The following is a 21,723-nucleotide window of genomic DNA, read 5'->3' as shown; positions in this document are numbered from 1 at the left end:
TTGATTTTAAATCGGTTTTCATAAATATGTATTAATAATTTAATATATTATTAGTTGAATTTCGTTTTGAATTCGGATTTCAATTAAACCGAATTCGAAAAAGTAAAATGAAAACCAAATTCAAATTTGAAAACCGAACCGAAAACCAAATTCAAATTCGGTTTGAATTATTATCGATTTTTATTTGGTTCGATTTTGGATTAATCGCTTTGAAACCAAATGTTAAACACTCCTATCTCAACCAAACTCAATAGAAGGTATTTCTTTATTCTTAACACAACTCATTAGCCCCTAATAAGGTCAACTTCACAAAGTCAATCAATTTAGTTATACCACAACGTTAAGATAAGTTATCGACCCGACCCATTAACAAAAACTCCACAAAGGAATCACATGGTAGACTTTTTAACAAAATGTCCACTTGCTCACAGTCGACTTTGACTTGGTCCATACCAATCAATAAACCATCTGTACATACACATTTACATATATTGCATTTTTCACTGAGAAAAAAGATCTTGGAGAAAATGGAATACAAGCATTTCAGTCATGAACACAATTTGTCTATGTACCAATTGCAGCCAGGGCAACAACAACTGCGTTGTTCCGGTTGCGACAAGTTTTGTGATAAAACTATCTACGCGTGTTGGCAGTGCAATTTCTTTCTTCATGAACATTGTGGTAACGCTACTCGATACATTAGACACCCTTTTCATGCGACTCATCCTCTCATTCTTAGCCCGTACCCAACTTATCCCTCCAATTGTTTTGTGTGTAACGCGTGTGGTACTAATGGGACCAGATTTTCATATTGCTGTGCTTTGTGTGAAGTTGATCTCCATGTCAATTGTGCTTTTCTCCCCCCTAAGGTATTGTCATCTGTTCATTTAGTTTTCTTTCTAATGTACATGCCTTAATATGATCTGTAATCTGTAATCAGTTGTGGATTAGTGACTAAATTAAGGGTAATAATGTTAAGACAAATATCACGAATGGTCCATATGGTTTGTATCGGATTACACTCATGGTCCCTTAGCTTTTCCGTCAAGGATAGTCCCTACGATTTGCATTTGAATCACCAGTGGTCCTTGTTGTTTGCTTTTATTCGTCAAGGATAGTTCCTATGGTTTGCACCACATGGAGCATTGGTAATTAAAATGCAGACCACAGTGACCATCCATGACGGAAAAAAAGTACAGGGGACCCCGGTGATTTTCGATACAAATCACAAGGAGCATTCATGATATTTTGTCTAATGTCATACGGAGTATACGACTAACTATATATGCTTGTTCAAATAGGTAACCCATAAGGCTCATCCACATGAGTTAATCCTCAACCATACCAACCATACTGGGAATACAAACCAAGCCTGCAAAATGTGTAGAAGATCGCTAGATTCAAAGCATTGGTCTTACGAGTGTAGTGTGTGTGCAAACTATGGAGTTCACACGGTTTGTGCAACAAACGAGATAAAAATGGGTTTGTACCAAATGGATGATGGGTCAGATACTGAATCTAGTGACCAGGGTTGTGATGACCCGAAAATTTTTGACTTATTTAAACCAATTCTCTATACGATTTATTATTTTAACACGCTAAACAAAGTCTGTTAGATTGAGTCTCAAAATTTTAGAACTGTTTCATATATACAATTACCTTTGATTACTCTCGACGATTCATGAACAATTATATGTATGTATATATATATGTACAAGTAAAAACCCTATTTGCTACAGTAAAACACTATTTGCTACAGTAAAACACTATTTGCTACAGTAAAACACTATTTGCTACAGTAAAACACTATTTGCTACAGTAACACTATTTGATGTCGACAAACTACCAAACAAAAACAGAAAAGGCGGCCATGCGATCGCATGGCAAAAACACTGAAAACTCATGCGATCGCATGAGCTACAGTAAACGGAAAAGTAATATAAATACGCCTGTTTTGCTCGACGAATTATCACATATTTTTTTCTTCAGTAATAAAAATTTATATTTAAATTATAATTATAATTTTAAATTTAAGTTTAATAATAATAAAGTATATTCGAGGGTGTTTTAATTCGGGTTTTAAACCACTTTAAGCTAAGGAAATATTGGGTATTGTTCGGGGTATTGTTCTTGAATCCAAGGCCAACCATACAGTCGTCTACCATCATTACGTCTACGCAATTTGCCTACAATATTGAGTCTCAATATTGAACTGTGAGTTTATAGTCTCCCTTTTTAAATACTTTAAATATTTTTGGGCTGAGAATATATGCAATTTATTTTAAACGCGATAAGACACAAGTACATACTAAATTCTACACTGAGTTAAACCGAAAATCCCTTAGCTTTGGTAACTAGTAGCTGCCAGTACATAGGATATGGACTGGTGGGCGCGAATAATTGTATATGGATCCATAGGGCTTGACATCCCCGTCCGAGCTAGAGCACTAGCCTTTTAACGGACGTATGTTATTTGAGTTTAAGACACGTTGGTTTGCGTGTATTAAAACGAATGGGGTAATTATCACTATAGCGTTAAGTTTAGTTACCAGGGTGCTCTGTTACGTAGAATCTATTGATAAACTTTTGATGAAATCTTGTGGTCTATCTTTATATATGTTTATGACTCGAGCAATTAAACCTATAACTCACCAACATTCGTGTTGACTTTTTAGCATGTTTTATTCTCAGGTCCTTAGAATGCTTCCGCTGTGATGTGCTTGTTGCCTGCATGGAGTCTCTCATGCTTTGTACAAAGTTTATTGCATTCAAAATAAAACTGCGTTGTGTAATAAATAATTGGACTGTGATGTCAACCTGTAAATTAAAGACTTATGTATTTCGGGGTTTTGCTTATACCTAAGCACTCGCCCACATGTTTATAACTTTCTATGTTTAGAAAGTTACTTATTTTAATGAATGCAATATTTTATCAAAACGTATCATATAGAGGTCAAAACCTCACTGTGGAATCAATGATTAATGTGCCGCGTCAATAGCGATTTTGACGGGTCGTTACAGTTGGTATCCGAGCTTGAGGTCATTGGGAACCAGAAATTACATTATTGTGTTTAACTGGTAATTGTTAGGATGCATTAGTGAGTCTGGACTATGACCATATCTGTTTTTCCTGATTTTTGCTTATTATTTGGTCAAAAACATTATATGTGATATATTTATATGCTAACGTAATTGTTGTTTCAATTATATGATAGATGACTTCTTCTAATCCTATCATTTTGTACGACTCGGAATCGGACACTGAATCTATTCTATCCACAACTAAAAAGGGCGTTCCAATACCTATTAAAGAAGAAATTGTGTTAGCCGGGGAATCTCAACTCCCGGTAAACCCAGAGGAGGTTCCAGCTCCACCCAGCTTTAGTTTTCCGGAGCCACAATATCGTTGGCATGGACCCATGATCCCTGGAGTAAAAGAGGATCGTCCATTTCTAAACAAATATGGACATTGGTTCAGATATACCGCCGACGGGCGGGTTGTGCCGATTACGCCTGGCAGATTTCGGTTCATGACCACCGGTACATATTCTTGCAGTTCGTCATCATATTCTCCTACACATGACTCAGACAGTTCGTCATCAGACGAGATCAGTAAGGAGGAGGATTTCGCTAATGAAATAAAAGAGATCACTAAGGAGAAATTCCAACTTGCTATAGATAATAAAAACAACCACAATAATAAAATGTCCTTAATTATTAAAAAAGAACAGGACCATTCGATCCGTAACCACCCTTATTGTATTAAACCCACTGAGGCAACGGGTACCTCAAAACCCCAACTAAAAATAAAATACACTGCCAGAATGTCTGTCGGACCATGTGCACACAAACAATTGGCAGAGAGAACCAAATGGGAAGAAGTTTCTGATAGTTCTGAATGAACGACCTCGCAACCATAAATCTTCCATGCGCTGTTTTATTGCTTATGTGTGCTACTCTATCTTGTTATGTAAAATAAGCATATGTAAAATATCAGTATTGTATGGTATTGTATTATTTTGGTTTATTAATAATAAATGCATGGAATAATTATTTGTATTATTACTACTTATTATTATTATTATTATTACATAATAATGTAGTAACTCGCTATAATTTTTTATAGTGGAATATTATTAGGATTTTAGTAGTTAATTCCTTGTACTAGCTATTATGTATGAACTTAACGGGTAGGTAATACCCTAGAAATAATTATAAAATGCTAATAAGAAGAAAAGGCTTTTATAATAATTGGTTCATATTATTAATATGCTACGATTAACTATTGACAACTCATTTTACCTATAATATTCTATATGATTAAATTATATCTGTTGTGTTTATTGAAGAAACATGTCTCAAATGTCGGATGCTGAGTTTGAGCAACTAGTCGAGAAACGTGTGAATGAAAGAATTGCTGCAACCGAAGCAGCAAAAGCAACAGCCGAAGCAGCAGCCAAAGCAGCAGCCGTAAACACAAACTCACGAAACGGATGCTCATACAAAACTTTTCAAGGATGCAAACCACAGACGTTTAGTGGAACCGAGGGACCAGTCGGTCTAACCCGATGGTTTGAAAAGATGGAGTCCGTTTTCAAAATCAGTAATTGTGCGAACGGAGACAAGTCAAAGTATGCTTCGTGCACGTTGCAAGATGGTGCACTTACTTGGTGGAACAATTATGCTAAAGCAGAAGGAATAGATACGGCATATGATATCTCTTGGGAAGAACTGAAAAAGATGCTAATCGAGGAGTACTGTCCTCGAAACGAGATCAGAAAAATGGAATCTGAGTTACGTAATCTGAAGGTTATCGGCGCGAATCTCAATAACTATGAAAAGCGTTTCATGGAACTAGCCTTGTTGTGTCCCGAATTGGTGCCAAACGAGAAGCGAAAGATAGAAATGTATATTGACGGTTTATCGATCAATATCAAAGGAAATGTTACATCGTCCAAACCAAATACGATGCAGGAAGCCATGACAATGGCACACCAACTCATGGACCAGATCACAGAGAGTTCGATTAAGGCACCAATTACCGAAGTCAAGACAACTGAAGGAAAGAGGAAATGGGAAGACTATAAGGGCAAAAGTACTCACCTGAAGAAACAAGAAACTTTTAAAGGTAAACAAGATGGGGCAACTGCAAGTCCAAACTATAAGGGACCTCATCCGTTCTGCAAAAGATGTTACACACATCATGCAGGCTATTGCCAAGTGGTCTGTGATAAGTGCAACAAGAAAGGACATGTGGCGAAAGATTGTTATGCCACTGTTTCTGAAGTAAAGACAAAATCGACCGATGTCAAGAAATGTTATGGATGCGGGAAGTCTGGTCACTTTATAAATCAATGCCCTGATAAGGAGAAGAACAAAGAACCCGCACGTGGGAGGGCATTTAATGTTAGTGCCAGTAAAGCACGTGAGGATCCTAATCTTGTCACGGGTACGTTTACCGTTAATAATCAACTAGCTTCTATTATGTTTGATACGGGTGCTGATAGAAGTTATATGTGTAAAGACTTTAGTTTTAAACTAAAATGTGCATCATTACCTCTAGACGATAAATATACTATTGAATTAGCTAATGGTAAACTGATAAAAGCCGATAAAATTTGCCATGGTTGCGAAATGAATCTCGCTGGTGAAACCTTCAAAATTGATTTGATACCCGTAGAATTAGGAAGTTTTGATGTAATCGTTGGCATGGACTGGATGTCCAAAACAAGAGCGGAAGTTGTTTGCGCCGAGAAAGCAATCCGCATCCCTCGTAAGGATGAAACGTCATTAATGATTTATGGGGAGAAGAACAACTCAAAACTGAACTTTATCAGCTGCATGAAGGCCCAGAAACTTATAAGAAAAGGTTGTTATGCTATTCTGGCACACGTAAAGAAGATCGATACTGAAGAAAGAAGCATTGATGACATGCCGGTTGTAAGAGAATATCCCGGAGTATTTCCAAAAGAATTACCGGGGCTACCTCCACTCAGATGTGTAGAATTCCAGATTGATCTCATACCAGGAGCTGCACCTGTAGCCCGATCTCCATATAGACTTGCACCTTCAGAAATGCAAGAATTACAAGACCAGTTGCAAGAATTATCGGACCGTGGATTTATTCGTCCTAGTTTTTCACCTTGGGGTGCTCCTATTCTGTTCGTCAAGAAGAAGGATGGATCTATGAGAATGTGCATAGATTACCGAGAATTAAACAAATTAACGATCAAGAATCGGTACCCATTACCGAGGATTGATGATTTGTTTGATCAATTGCAAGGATCAAGTGTTTATTCCAAGATTGATCTACGCTCCGGATATCATCAGCTGAGAGTGAAGGAAGAAGATGTTCCTAAAACCGCGTTCAGAACCCGTTACGGTCACTATGAATTTCTAGTCATGCCTTTTGGATTGACTAATGCTCCAGCAGTATTCATGGATCTAATGAATCGCATCTGTAGACCGTATTTAGACAAATTTGTCATTGTTTTTATCGACGACATATTGATTTACTCGAAGAACAAGGAAGAACATGAGCAACACTTAAGACTGGTACTAGAGATACTCAAGAAAGAAGAATTGTACGCAAAATTTTCGAAGTGTGATTTCTGGTTACAAGAAGTACAATTTTTGGGACATGTTGTCAGTAAACATGGAATTAAAGTTGACCCTGCCAAGATCGAAGCCATTAGTAAATGGGAAACACCGAAGACTCCAACACAAATCCGCCAATTCTTAGGTCTTGCTGGTTACTACCGAAGATTCATTCAAGATTTCTCTAGAATCGCCAAACCCTTAACTTCATTGACTCAAAAGGGAAAGAAGTATGATTGGTCCACGGAACAGGAATCCTCATTCCAGTTATTAAAGAAGAAGTTAACGTCTGCACCCATTTTGTCATTACCGGAAGGAAATGATGATTTCGTGATCTATTGTGATGCTTCACGCCAAGGTTTAGGATGTGTATTAATGCAACGCACAAAAGTTATCGCATATGCCTCACGACAACTAAAAATTCATGAAAAGAACTATACGACACACGATTTGGAACTTGGAGCTGTAGTTTTTGCACTCAAAATATGGAGACACTATCTATATGGCACCAAGTGTACAGTGTACACCGACCATAAGAGTCTTCAGCATATTTTTGATCAAAAACAACTCAATATGAGACAACGTCGCTGGGTAGAGCTGTTAAACGATTACGATTGTGAAATCCGTTACCACCCCGGAAAGGCTAATGTTGTAGCTGATGCCCTAAGTCGAAAAGAAAGAGTAAAACCTCTTAGGGTCCGAGCTTTGAATATTACAATTTGTACCGATCTCACAAAGCAAATTCAAGCAGCACAGTTAGAAGCTTTAAAAGAAGAAAACGAAAAAGGCGAAATGAGCAAAGGGTTAGAAAAACAACTTGAAGTAAAAGCCGATGGAACCCTGTATTTTGCTGGTAGGATATGGGTACCAAAACATGGTAACCTAAGGCAACTAGTACTGGATGAAGCACACAAAACGAGGTACTCAATTCACCCAGGAAACGGGAAAATGTTCCACGATCTCAAGAAGTTTTATTGGTGGCCTAATATGAAGACAGAAATTGCTACTTATGTAAGCAAATGTTTGACGTGTGCAAAGGTCAAAGCTGAGCACCAAAAGCCGTCAGGATTACTGCAACAACCGGAAATTCCGCAGTGGAAATGGGAAAGAATAACCATGGATTTCATTACGAAATTGCCAAGGACTACAAGTAGTCATGATACTATTTGGGTGATAGTTGATCGTCTAACTAAATCAGCTCACTTTCTACCAATAAAGGAGACAGACAGTATGGAGAAATTAGCACGCCTATATTTGAAGGAAGTAGTTTCCAGGCATGGTGTACCCATCTCTATCATATCTGATCGCGACACTCGATTCACATCACGTTTCTGGCAGTCATTACAAAAAGCATTGGGAACTCGATTAGATATGAGCACCGCTTATCACCCACAGACAGATGGTCAAAGTGAAAGAACAATACAAACATTGGAAGACATGTTACGGGCATGCGTGATTGACTTTGGAACCAGTTGGGATCGACACTTACCGTTGGCAGAATTTTCATACAATAACAGCTATCATACGAGCATCAACGCAGCGCCATTTGAAGCACTTTACGGTAGAAAGTGCAGATCTCCTATATGTTGGAGTGAAGTAGGAGAAAGACAACTTACTGGACCAGAAATTATTCACGAAACCACCGAAAAGATCATTCAAATACAACAGCGATTGAAAACGGCCATGAGTCGCCAAAAGAGTTATGCTGATGTAAGAAGAAAACCGCTAGAATTTCAAGTGGGCGACAAAGTCATGTTGAAAGTGTCACCCTGGAAAGGCGTTGTACGATTCGGTAAAAGAGGAAAGCTAAGTCCTAGGTACGTAGGACCCTTTGAAATCACCGAAAGAATTGGAACAGTTGCTTATCGATTAAAGCTACCGCAAGAACTTAGTAGTGTTCACAACACATTTCACGTGTCAAATTTGAAGAAATGTTTAGCTGAAGAGGATGTCGTAATTCCTCTTGACGAAATACGAATCAATGATAAACTCCATTTTATCGAAGAACCTGTTGAAATCAAGGACCGTGAGGTCAAACAATTAAAACAAAGCAAAATACCGATAGTTAGGGTTCGTTGGAACGCAAGACGAGGACCCGAGTTTACTTGGGAACGTGAAGATCAGATGAAGCAAAAGTATCCACATTTGTTCACTGATATCGCTCATGAAACAGGTACTACTCAAAATTTCGGGACGAAATTTTCTTTAAGGGGGAGGTACTGTGATGACCCGAAAATTTTTGACTTATTTAAACCAATTCTCTATACGATTTATTATTTTAACACGCTAAACAAAGTCTGTTAGATTGAGTCTCAAAATTTTAGAACTGTTTCATATATACAATTACCTTTGATTACTCTCGACGATTCATGAACAATTATATGTATGTATATATATATGTACAAGTAAAAACCCTATTTGCTACAGTAAAACACTATTTGTTACAGTAAAACACTATTTGCTACAGTAAAACACTATTTGCTACAGTAAAACACTATTTGCTACAGTAACACTATTTGATGTCGACAAACTACCAAACAAAAACAGAAAAGGCGGCCATGCGATCGCATGGCAAAAACACTGAAAACTCATGCGATCGCATGAGCTACAGTAAACGGAAAAGTAATATAAATACGCCTGTTTTGCTCGACGAATTATCACATATTTTTTTCTTCAGTAATAAAAATTTATATTTAAATTATAATTATAATTTTAAATTTAAGTTTAATAATAATAAAGTATATTCGAGGGTGTTTTAATTCGGGTTTTAAACCACTTTAAGCTAAGGAAATATTGGGTATTGTTCGGGGTATTGTTCTTGAATCCAAGGCCAACCATACAGTCGTCTACCATCATTACGTCTACGCAATTTGCCTACAATATTGAGTCTCAATATTGAACTGTGAGTTTATAGTCTCCCTTTTTAAATACTTTAAATATTTTTGGGCTGAGAATATATGCAATTTATTTTAAACGCGATAAGACACAAGTACATACTAAATTCTACACTGAGTTAAACCGAAAATCCCTTAGCTTTGGTAACTAGTAGCTGCCAGTACATAGGATATGGACTGGTGGGCGCGAATAATTGTATATGGATCCATAGGGCTTGACATCCCCGTCCGAGCTAGAGCACTAGCCTTTTAACGGACGTATGTTATTTGAGTTTAAGACACGTTGGTTTGCGTGTATTAAAACGAATGGGGTAATTATCACTATAGCGTTAAGTTTAGTTACCAGGGTGCTCTGTTACGTAGAATCTATTGATAAACTTTTGATGAAATCTTGTGGTCTATCTTTATATATGTTTATGACTCGAGCAATTAAACCTATAACTCACCAACATTCGTGTTGACTTTTTAGCATGTTTTATTCTCAGGTCCTTAGAATGCTTCCGCTGTGATGTGCTTGTTGCCTGCATGGAGTCTCTCATGCTTTGTACAAAGTTTATTGCATTCAAAATAAAACTGCGTTGTGTAATAAATAATTGGACTGTGATGTCAACCTGTAAATTAAAGACTTATGTATTTCGGGGTTTTGCTTATACCTAAGCACTCGCCCACATGTTTATAACTTTCTATGTTTAGAAAGTTACTTATTTTAATGAATGCAATATTTTATCAAAACGTATCATATAGAGGTCAAAACCTCACTGTGGAATCAATGATTAATGTGCCGCGTCAATAGCGATTTTGACGGGTCGTTACAAGGGTGCACCAGTGTCTCAACAGACTGCACCAGCAGCTCAGCAGGGTCCAAGTGATGGTCAGGTTCAGGTGGAACTAACATTAGAGGAAGCTTTTGCACTTCTTCAACTCATTGGACAGTCAAATGCAAATGCTGCTTCATATGTATAAACTCGTATTAGTGTTTTATGACATACTTCAACTGTTATCAACCAAGTCTGTTGAATAAAAGTTTACCACTTTCAAACAAGACACTCTGCCTATATTCTTGTTCACATTTTTAGAAGCATGTGCTTTGACTTAGGTTGCTTTTGATTGCCTCGAACTGAATGGTTATGTGTTTGTTTATGACATCTGAAAAACAAATAATGTTAAACCATTCAACAATTTGTTATATGTGTCGAAGAGAAATTATCATATATCCCCTCTTTAAATACCATAATATCATACATCCCAATTTTAACCTTAAAATTCTCTAATTTACCCTTTTTCAATTTAATTATAATTAATTAATTTAATTAATTAATAATTAATCCAATAAATAAATCTTGAAGAAAATCATGTCTCTCTTCTTCTCAATGACTTCATCCACATCCCTAAAACCAACCAAAATTTTTACTCATTGATCCTTGTTTTTTAAAACCGATTAACAGGAACTCTTTTTACAGATAAAACCGGCAGATCTGAACGACAACAGCTCTCTCATGCGCCACCTAGAACCTTTGCCGGATTTATTTGATTTTCCGGTTAGTGTACTCACCGCCGCCATCACTTACACCGGAACGGAGTTTTTAGAATGACAAATCTCCCTTGTTGCTTCCATTTCCACACCTAGTTTGTCGGACAATTTTTGATTTTTTCGATCACCGGAAAAAATAGATTTTCCGACTGGGTTACTTCTCCCCTTTTTACCTCTTTATAATTCCATACAGCACTTGTCTACATTTATATATCGCCATTTATCAGTATTCTTTAACGTATCACACATTACATGTGTATATATATATTGTATTATCTTGTAATATACTCCGTATATCACTTGGGTTCTTTTAATTGAATTGAAGATGATGATGCGAAACAGAGGAAGAAAGTGACTATATATTATGTTCTGAATTTGACTATTATTGCCACTGTAATCATTTGTTGAATATATATAAATTTCTTTGGCTTTAAAAAAAATAATATTAATAACTAATAACAATAACAATAATAATAATAATCAAAATTAAAAAATAGGTAAATTTGGGAGATTTAAGGTTTCAATTAGGGGATGATTCTCACACACACTTTTTTGATCCTCACACACCAATTGAGTATTATTAGAAGAGTAAAAGGTTAAAATAGGTGTGTGAGGATCAAAAAGTGTGTGTGAGAATCATCCCCCTTTAAATTAGGTATATATATATATATATATATATATATATATATATATATATATATATATATATATATATATATATATATATATGATATTAGGATGTTTATCGGGGGATATATGTAATTTTGAAGTTTAAAGAGGGTATATATGTTAATCACTCTGTATCGAACTATTCAAAGATGAAATACTCTTAAACATTCGTCACCTTCATTTTTTAATATCCACCTTAAATTATATCCAAAACACTTAGTAAACAATTATATTTTTTTATTTATTCATTTAAAAAGGAAAAAAATCGAGTTTACTTGATTTATAGATTTCATTCAGAATGATTATCAAACAACTTATTGTCGTTCAAAAACAACTTATATTAGAAGCTTTGAATCATTCGGAGCACTTAATCATTTTGTTTTATCAAACGCGGTCTTTATTTGGATTAGATGTTAAACATATAATTTCAACAAAAAAAACAAGGTCATAATGATTTCCAAAAAACTTGAAAATGGAAAATAGAAACGGAAACAAACTACGATACTTACTATACTTTGTTAATTAGGATACATGTCAATATGTCATACACCATTATAACTTCAGAAGTATAACACATTCATTCCCATATAACTTGTACTCTATCTACAAAACTTGCATACTTCAAGCTGGTACTAAATGACTGGCCCCTATTAATGGAACCATACAAGTGTAAGTCACATACTTAAAACACTGTCTAACAAAACCACCACGGATATCCTCGAAAACGACTTTCCACCCATCATCTTATCCACGTCACAAGCATCCCTGTCTCACGAGTTACAATGAGGACCGAAACTACCATTGATGAAGCCGAACTGTTTTATGGTGGTCCTTATGTTTTGAGTCATGAGTTCATGACCTGGCACTTTTTCTTTTGTGATGTTGGCAAAATATACAAGTACACCCGAAACTTCAATCACACCAAGACCCAAAGTAGACTTTTATGTATTTGAATTTGAGGATGAAAAATCATCATTAGTTTTAGCATATCAACAAGAAAAGGCCTTTCATGTCATCTTCATTCGTCCCGACATCTTCTACGTTTCAAATGTTTTTTCCTCGAGATGTAATTAGTAAAATGATGTTTTCCATATCCGAAAGGTAGACACTAAGCTAAAATCCAGACTCACATCATTTGAATACTTACGGGTGGCCATACAACCCATTCTAGTCCCACTTAATTCATCATCACAAGGCCCATGTCCTAAATTAAGCCTAGACAAAATTACGTCATTGGTCCTTAAAGTTCGCTCAAGTTTCATGGATGGACCAAAATTATTTTTTGACGCGAATGACCAAATTTTTTAAAATATTGCGACGTTGGTCTCTGAATGTAACAGACGTTATTTTACCATCGTCAGTGTTCATCACATGAGATGTATAGAGGGCTTTTTAGTCATTAACGATGGGATAATAACGATGTACACTAACAAGGAGAAAATAATGTCTGTTACATACGTAAAATAACTAAAAAGCCCTCGTGTGCATCTCACGTGATGCACATTAGCTAACGATGAGAATTAACGTTTATTACATTCTGTGATCAATGATGCAACATTTTCAAACATTAGGGTCATTAATGTCAAAACGTACTTTAAATCCATTCATAAAACTTGGAGCAAAAGCTAAGGACCAACTACGTGATTTCATAAGCCTATTATGATTATTCAGCCGTTAGGAGAATCTATATATAATTTTGGTCGAATAGCAGAATTGGGGGTTTCCAAAACGGCAATTTGGATTTAACATATAATTAGGGCCACAAAGTTTTGTCAACTCCGGCGAATCTGCCAACGAAACCGGAATCTGGTCGCTACACTCATCATTAAGCGGTTTGTTTAAATGCATGTTATATAATTTTTTTATATATAAATTAGTACGAGTTGTGAATTTGTGATTTGCTAATTTTCTTTTGTTCTAGAGCACAAATATTTCGATGATTATGCCACGTTTAATGTTACTTTACTGGTTGAATGTTATTATTTTTTTAACGAGCTGCTCGAGTTCGAGGTCGTTTAATTCGAGTTCGAGTTTTAACAAGCCCGAACTCGAGTCGAGTTCGAACAAAAAATATTGCTCGATTAATTGGATCGAATACTCCGTACGCTCGTTTAGGTTCGATTGTCGAGTCGAGCACTACCGAGCATATAGGTTCGATTGTCGAGTCGAGCAATACCGAGCACATATGATTCATGTATGACTCGAATAGTTCGTAAGCTCGTTACAAACTATCATGCAGAAAAAAATTAATATGGTATTCAAGATTCGAACTCGTGACAATTTGTATACGTCCATCATTGTGTTACCGTTCAGCCATCTAATTTTTTTATTTAAACTTTGATATTAATACTATCTATATCTATATAACACCTCTATTTACTCCGTATATTTTTTTTCGTTGACTTTCAATTTTACAAAGTTCAAGATACCTACATACTTAATTACGAATTATAATTCTTATGGTTTTTGAACTTTGAACTGGTCTTTCATTCCGAACATCAGCAAACTAGTTGTAGTGAACATAAGTTAGCTGCTGCTTTGAGTTCTCTTTTATATCCTGTAAGGTTAGTTCTTTGAATGCATATATTAATGCTTGACGTATGCAACATGTATGTAAATTTATTTTTTTAGTAACAATAAAAGGTCTGCTTTTCAAAATAAAAATAAAAATTGAAATGATGTATATATAAAATAAATTGCTTTTATAAAAAAGACAAGAGAAGTTTGTCCCACATTGAAAGGAAGAAGAAAGTTACATGTGAAAAATTAGCTATAAATAGAGAGTTTTATTTCACTTAAAACAATTACTGGAAAATGGGAGTTGATTCGTACACCACTTCAAATTTGCCATACACCACCAAATATATTATTTAGACAGTTTTACCCTTCCTTTTATACATCAAATTTGTCATACACCACTAAATGAAGGGTATAAATGTCCAAATAATTTATTTGGTGGTGTATGGCAAATTTAAAGTGGTGTACAAATCAACTCCCCTGGAAAATACATACAATACTCATAAATGAAAGTATTTAAGTATTCATTTAACTAAGTTAAGTTGAAAGTGTAGGTATTTTTATATTGTTATAGTTTAAACTTATTTTAAGCTATAAAAATCTATATAAAAAAAAAAAGCTTAATTGAGCTCGAATTCGAGTATGAATACGAGCATCAAGTTTAAGCTATTTAGTTAGTTTATATAGTTATTAAGAATTTTAAACGAGTATCGAGCTCGAATTCGAACATAGTGATAATATTCGAGTTCGAGCTCGAACAAAATATTTACATTTTATCGAGTTCGAGCCGAGTTCGAACCGAATAATATTTAAACGAGCTGAGCTCAGATTGTTACTGCTCGCTCGAGTTCGGTTCATATTGATGATACTGATTCTGATGGTTTGTTAGCTTAATGAAGCTAGGGTTTGGGACACTTGTAATTATTTATATAACATTATTTAGAAGAATTATAAATTGTTAAAATCTAACTTGAGATATTTGGCTTACCTTATCAAAGAAGGCTTTAGGTTTTTGGCTTATTAGCACCGTGCTTAAAAATGGATCATAAGACTTCTAATTCTTATTCTAATTAATGATGTTTACTTTTGTGTTTGATGTAATGGTTATGGTTAGATATAACTAATTGATTGATGATTTATTATGCTGTCGGCTTATATATCTATTCTTATACCTCAATTTTCTTATGTACAGAATATGGAATTGGCTCCTCGGACCCATAATGCATCCAAAGTTGAGTTGGAAGATGTTATTAACAGCATGCCAGATAACGTGGTTACTAATATTTTGGACCGTTTACCCATTCAATGTGCAGTGAGGACAGGTATATTGTCGAGAAAGTGGAGATATAAATGGACTCTGCTCACTCACATTGAGTTTGACGCGGACTTCTATGTGTATTTGTTGAGACGAAAAATTAAGAATTGGTTTGATGTGAGGAATATAATAAGCAGACTTCTTCTTCATCTTAAAGGTCCAATAACAAAATTTATTCTCAATATACCAGTTGACATGGTACCCGATGTTGAGGATATAAATAACTGGGTCATGTTCTTGTCAAGAAAGGGAATGAAAGTGTTTGATCTTGAAAATATGCGTGTAACACCTCTTGAGTTGTCTACACATATTTTCTCTTGTGTGGATTTAGAATATTTGCTTCTTAAAAACTGTTCTCTCCATTCCCCACCCACTTTTTGTGGTCTACCAAATCTTTTGTATTTGTACGTGTATAAGGTAGAATGTGAACATTTAGGAGAAACTATCACTAAAAGTCCTTTACTTGAGGTTTTGAGCTTTCAAACATGTATTGGAAGAATTAAACTAGTTGACATTGTCAAACTTAAAAATCTCAAACAATTACTCTTGCCATTGCATTTGCTTGACCATACAATGATCACAAGTTCATTAATTGTTGACCTTGGGAGTTATTTTCCAAATCTAGAAGAGCTCATTTTGGATTTCCGCCAAGTAAGGTTAATTAGTTGATCTTTGAAATTATTTGTAGTTGATCTTTGAAATCATCTGTACATTAAATTGAATCCACGCCTTTTGTGACGATCCGGGAATTTTCGACCAAATTTAAACTTAATCTTTATATGGTTCCGACACAATAAGCAAAGTCTGTAATATTGAGTCTTAAAATTTTTGAACTATTTCATATATGCAATTACCCATTGACTATTCTCAACGATTCAAGAACAATTATGAGTAAATAAATATGTAAATATATATATATATATATATATAAATAATAAATTGAAATAACAAGATAAAAATTTAATCATTATTATTAGATATATAGAATAATATACAAGGTAATAATGTGACTATTAAAAATAAAACTATACATAAGTGTATAGGATTTCTAAAAATAATTATTTTTATATGTTCCTATTTATATATAAAAGTTTGACTATTATATGTTATATAAGTAAAATAAGATACAAAACGATTAAGTGTAATTTAAAATGAACCTTTATATAAATAAATATGATTCCTATGTTTTTATATTGTAATAAAATGTATAAATAATAATTATTCAACAAAAATTATTATATAATGTATTATATGATTTTAGACATTACATAGGTAATAAACTATATATAATACAAATTAAAATATATAGGTTATGATAATATTACTTTCATTCTTAAAATAAATATTAATATTAATATCATGATTAATAATACTAGGATATAAATATGATATTTAATATATATATATATATATATATATATATATATATATATATATATATATATATATATATATATATATATATATATATATATATATATATATATAATTGTTATATTATTATTATATTTAATATTATTGTAACTAGTATTATTATGATTAAGTATTAATATAATTAGTATTATTATTATATTTATCATTAATAATATTAATATAAATTTCATTAAGAATAATATGACTTATTATTATTACTTTTATTATTATTATAAAAATTATTATTATTTGTATTTAGATTATTATTAATATAATTATAAATATTAATAATAATTATATAATTGAAACGTACGACTTAATCAACCAATTCAGTTTCTTATTGCTATCAAACAGCATTGGATTTTGTTTTTGTCTTCAAAATTCGTTTACAATCGTACTACCAGTTGAAATTAAGGGATCGGCTTAATATTTTTATTCTTTGAATGATTTTTCTGTCTCCAAAAAGTATTAACCGTCGACTTCAATTTTAATACAACCAAAAACTAATCAAATCATAAACTCTGTTTAAATTATTTGATTTCAATTCTTATGTTATACATATAATGTATTACATGTCTGTTAGGGAAAATCAAAAACTCAGAAAAAAATTCAAAACGAATATGAACACCCCTGTTCTTACTCTTTTTTTTAAATTTTGATTTCGTAACAAATTTAAAAATATAGCAATGCAGTATTGTTAGGAATCTTATATTCAATCTATCTGTAAAGTTTTGAAACCCAATTCAAGCTATCGAGTTCCAATTTTGAAGTCAAATTTGATTTTTAAAAAGTCAAACCAATTATTCATCGCGAAATTTGAGTTCCAGTGGATGTTTTATGTTCAATTAAGGGTGCAGATAGTTTCCAAAGGATCTTCCCAACCTATTTTGTGTTGTAAGTTTTGTCTAAAACTATCTGGAATTTAAAATCGTGATTTGAGTTCATAGCTTCAAAAACGAGCTGTGTTGCTTAATTTTTTTTTATTTTCTTTTCTGTTGTAAATAAATTAATCAACCAATATTGTTTCTGCTTAGTTTATGAATTCAAAAATAAATTAATTGTGTGATTGTTATGGTTATTGGATTTGCTGGTCGTCTAAGTTTAAGGGAGGTTGAGGAAGAAATTGAAATAGTTTAAAAAGGGTTTATAGATATGTATGTTGGGCATTAAAACAGAAAAGAGGAATTGGAGGAATGGTTAAGGCATTTGTCGGGGTAGCTGTAGGTTCTGAGTTCGAGTCCTTGTGAAGGCATTATATTTTTTTAGGCAGTTTCCCTTGAAGGTAGCTTTATTTTTATTTTTATTTTATTATTATTATTATTATTATTATTATTATTATTATTATTATTATTATTATTATTATTATTATTATTATTATTATTATTATCATTTTCAATATTATTATTATTATTATTATCAATGTTGTTATTATTATTATTAATTAGTGTTGTTTTTTTTTTATGTTAAAGTTAATAAGATAATCAATATTATTATTATTTATGTTTGTATTAAGTAAAATAACTAAGTATTACAAGTATTATTATTATCATTAAGTATTAAAGTCATAATTGTTAGTATTATTATTATTATGTATTACGAACATTAGCTATTAGTATTATCATTATCACTAATACAAGTGTTAGTTACCCTTTTATTATTATTATTAGCATAATCCTAGTTACAACTATGATTATTATCATTATTATTATTATTATTGTTATTATTATTATTATTATTATTATTATTATTATTATTATTATTATTATTATTATTATTATTATTATTATTATTATAAGTTTTTTTATTATCATTATTAACATCCTTATTATTAGTATTAGTATCATTTTAAAATTGTTAGTATTATTAATATGGACGTATGTATTATTATTAATATTAGCATTTTCGTTAATATGAATATCATTAACAAGTACTATTATAATTGAAAATTTATATAATTACTACTAAAAGTATCTTTACTTTAAATCTATATTTTTATAAAAACTATTAATAATACTATCATTAATATTATTAGTACTATGAAAATTATTATTATTATCAGTATAATTATTCTAGTGTTATTATAACTAATATTTTATAAACAAAAGCGTAATTATATAAAAGTAAATTTAATATACATAACTTAACTATATTAATATTTTTATATACAAAAGGAATGCATTTAATTAAATAATGAAATATATATAAGTTATTAATATAAAAATTATATCACTAATAATAATATATATATTTGTTCGATTACGATTATATATATTAATGATTACACAAATGATATAGGTTCGTGAATCCGAGGCCAACCCTGCATTGTTCTGTTGTTCAATATAGTCATGTGTATTTTTTACTACAAAATACATTAGGTGAGTTTCATTTGCTCCCTTTTTACTCATTACATTTTTGGGCTGAGAATATATGCAAATGCTTTATTAATTGTTTTTACAATATTTATATGCGTGAGTTTCATTACTCCCCTTTCAAATGCTTTTGCAATATATATTTTTGGGACTGAGAATGCATGCGCTTTTATAAATGTTTTACGAAATAGACACAAGTAATCGAAATTACATTATATGGTTGAATGATCGAAATCGAATATGCCCCTTTTTATTAAGTCTGGTAATCTAAGAATTAGGGAACAGACACCCTAATTGACGCGAACTCTAAAGATAGATCTATCGGGCCCAACAAGCCCCATCCAAAGTACCGGATGCTTTAGTACTTCAAAATTTATATCATGTCCGAAGGAGGATCCCAGAATGATGGGGATATTCTTATATGCATATTGTGAATGTCGGTTACCAGGTGTTCAATTCATATGAATGATATTTTTGTCTCTATGCATGGGACGTATGTTTATGAGAAATGGAAATATGAAATCTTGTGGTCTATTAAAATTATGAAATGATTATTTATGTTAAACTAATGAACTCACCAACCTTTTGGTTGATACTTTAAAGCATGTTTATTCTCAGGTGTTAAAGAAATCTTCCGCTGTGCATTTGCTCATTTTAAAGATATTACTTGGAGTCTTTCATAGCATATTTCGAAGAACATTGCATTCGATCATTGAGTTCATCAAAGATTATTATTAAATCAATTTATAGTTGGATAGTGGATATTATGAAATGGTATGCATGCCTGTCAATTTTCGATGTAAAGAAAGTTTGTCTTTTAAAAACGAATGCAATGTTTGTAAAATGTATCATATAGAGGTTAAATACTTCACAATGTAATCAACTATTGTGAATCGTTTATAATGTATATGAACGGGTCCTTTCACCTTTTAAGTACTATACTATACCTGGCAAATGGGTCAGGTTGGGTCTGTTTAGGTAAAGGGTGAAAATGGTTTTAGTTTGAAATGGTTCATGGGTCAAACGGGTAGGTATTGTAAACGGGTCTAAAAGGGTCAGGTTGGGTCGGTTTAGGTAATAGGTCGAAACGGGTAACAGGTCATATACTTTTACATCCGATTTTTTACCTTTATTATATTGTTTTATTTATTATTATATATTATTGATATGTATATTATATATATAAGAAAATATTAGTATTAGTATACATAATAATTGATATACTATTAATGCTTTGATAAATGATTGACGGATGAAACTTGTTATCTTCGACCCATTTGACCCATTCACAAGACCCATTAGACCCGTTTCTCGTTATTGAACTTTAGGATTTGATACCCATTTGACTCGTTCTTTTATATTTTGTATAAGACCCAATAGATTGGAGAAAAACTTATTGGACATTGTTTTAAGTTTTGGTTTACATTGTCAGAGTTAATTTTTTTTTCAAGACTCAATTGACCCGAAAGCTTGACCCATTTGACCCAGCTTTGAGATTATGGGTCTCAATTGCTAGGTATACTTCTAACGTACGGATTTTCTTATAGTTGACAGGAGATTTTGATGCTAGAAACTGGTTCTCTACATCCTTTCCCTGCCTCAAGAGCCTTACATTACACGAAATAGATTTAAGCAATGAGATTAACTTAATGTTTGCTTTTGAATTGATTTGTAATTCGCCTAAATTACAGAAGCTTTCGATCAGAGTAAGTGAGCGTATATGTATGGTATACTCGATCAGCCTCATATGAACGCATCTTAATACTATTCATTTTTTGGCAGGTTGTACTCAATGATGCTGTCCCACCACCTGCAATCTTTTCTTCAAAGTTAAACTCCATCATATTGGGGCAGACACAACTACAGGATGTGGTGATTCAATCTTTTCAAGGTTTGGAGAATGAATTATTGTTGATAAAGATATTACTTGAAGGTTCCCCCTTGTTAAAGAAAATTGCGATTCATCCCCTTTTGAAAGTGTTTGGTGAAAACAATGAAAGATTCAAGGTTGCTACAAAGTTGTTAACATTTGAGCGAGCCTCACCCAAAGCCAAAGTAGAGATTGACTGGTAGTAGTATTCATAGTTTGTGTGAATTTGGTTAGTCGTTTTGTTTTGAAATGGGTTTAGGAGAAATAGAGAAGTAATCAATAGTCTAGTATGATGTAGATACCCTAAGACTTTGCAAGTAGCATTGAATATGAATGTTTTATGTTGGGTGAGTTTTGAATCTTTTAATCTCATACACCCAGTATGTTGGTTTTTAAATATATAAAATCTTATCTATTTTAAATGTTAGCAAATAATGAGGAATTAAGTTAGAATGTGCTTGAATTCATGCGGGCTAAAATGATGACTTTAAAATGTTGACTTTAAAAGTCAAACAGTCGAAAGCAGTTGAGAAATGTGTTGATATGTA

The 21,723-nt window shown here is 32.8% G+C and overlaps 2 protein-coding genes across 2 annotated transcripts; both read left to right on the top strand.

Moving 5' to 3' along the window:
- Nucleotides 1-236: 236 nt before the first annotated feature.
- On the top strand, nt 237-10,602 carry LOC139877212 (protein VACUOLELESS GAMETOPHYTES-like). Its single transcript, XM_071864625.1, has 3 exons — nt 237-869; nt 1,302-1,532; nt 10,311-10,602. Exons 1-3 carry the CDS (start codon nt 414-416, stop codon nt 10,452-10,454), a joined length of 831 nt encoding a protein of 276 aa, XP_071720726.1. The 5' UTR covers nt 237-413; the 3' UTR covers nt 10,455-10,602.
- Nucleotides 10,603-15,403: 4,801 nt separating this feature from the next.
- LOC139877276 (F-box protein At1g80960-like) lies at nt 15,404-21,378 on the top strand. Its single transcript, XM_071864684.1, has 3 exons — nt 15,404-16,179; nt 20,738-20,834; nt 21,088-21,378. The coding sequence occupies exons 1-3, from the start codon at nt 15,404-15,406 to the stop codon at nt 21,376-21,378; spliced, it is 1,164 nt and encodes a 387-aa protein (XP_071720785.1).
- The last annotated feature ends 345 nt before the right edge of the window (nt 21,379-21,723 follow it).

This window comes from Rutidosis leptorrhynchoides, chromosome 11 (assembly GCF_046630445.1).
Source record: "Rutidosis leptorrhynchoides isolate AG116_Rl617_1_P2 chromosome 11, CSIRO_AGI_Rlap_v1, whole genome shotgun sequence".
Lineage (NCBI taxonomy): Eukaryota > Viridiplantae > Streptophyta > Magnoliopsida > Asterales > Asteraceae > Rutidosis > Rutidosis leptorrhynchoides.
This window is presented reverse-complemented; position numbering and strand designations above follow the sequence as displayed.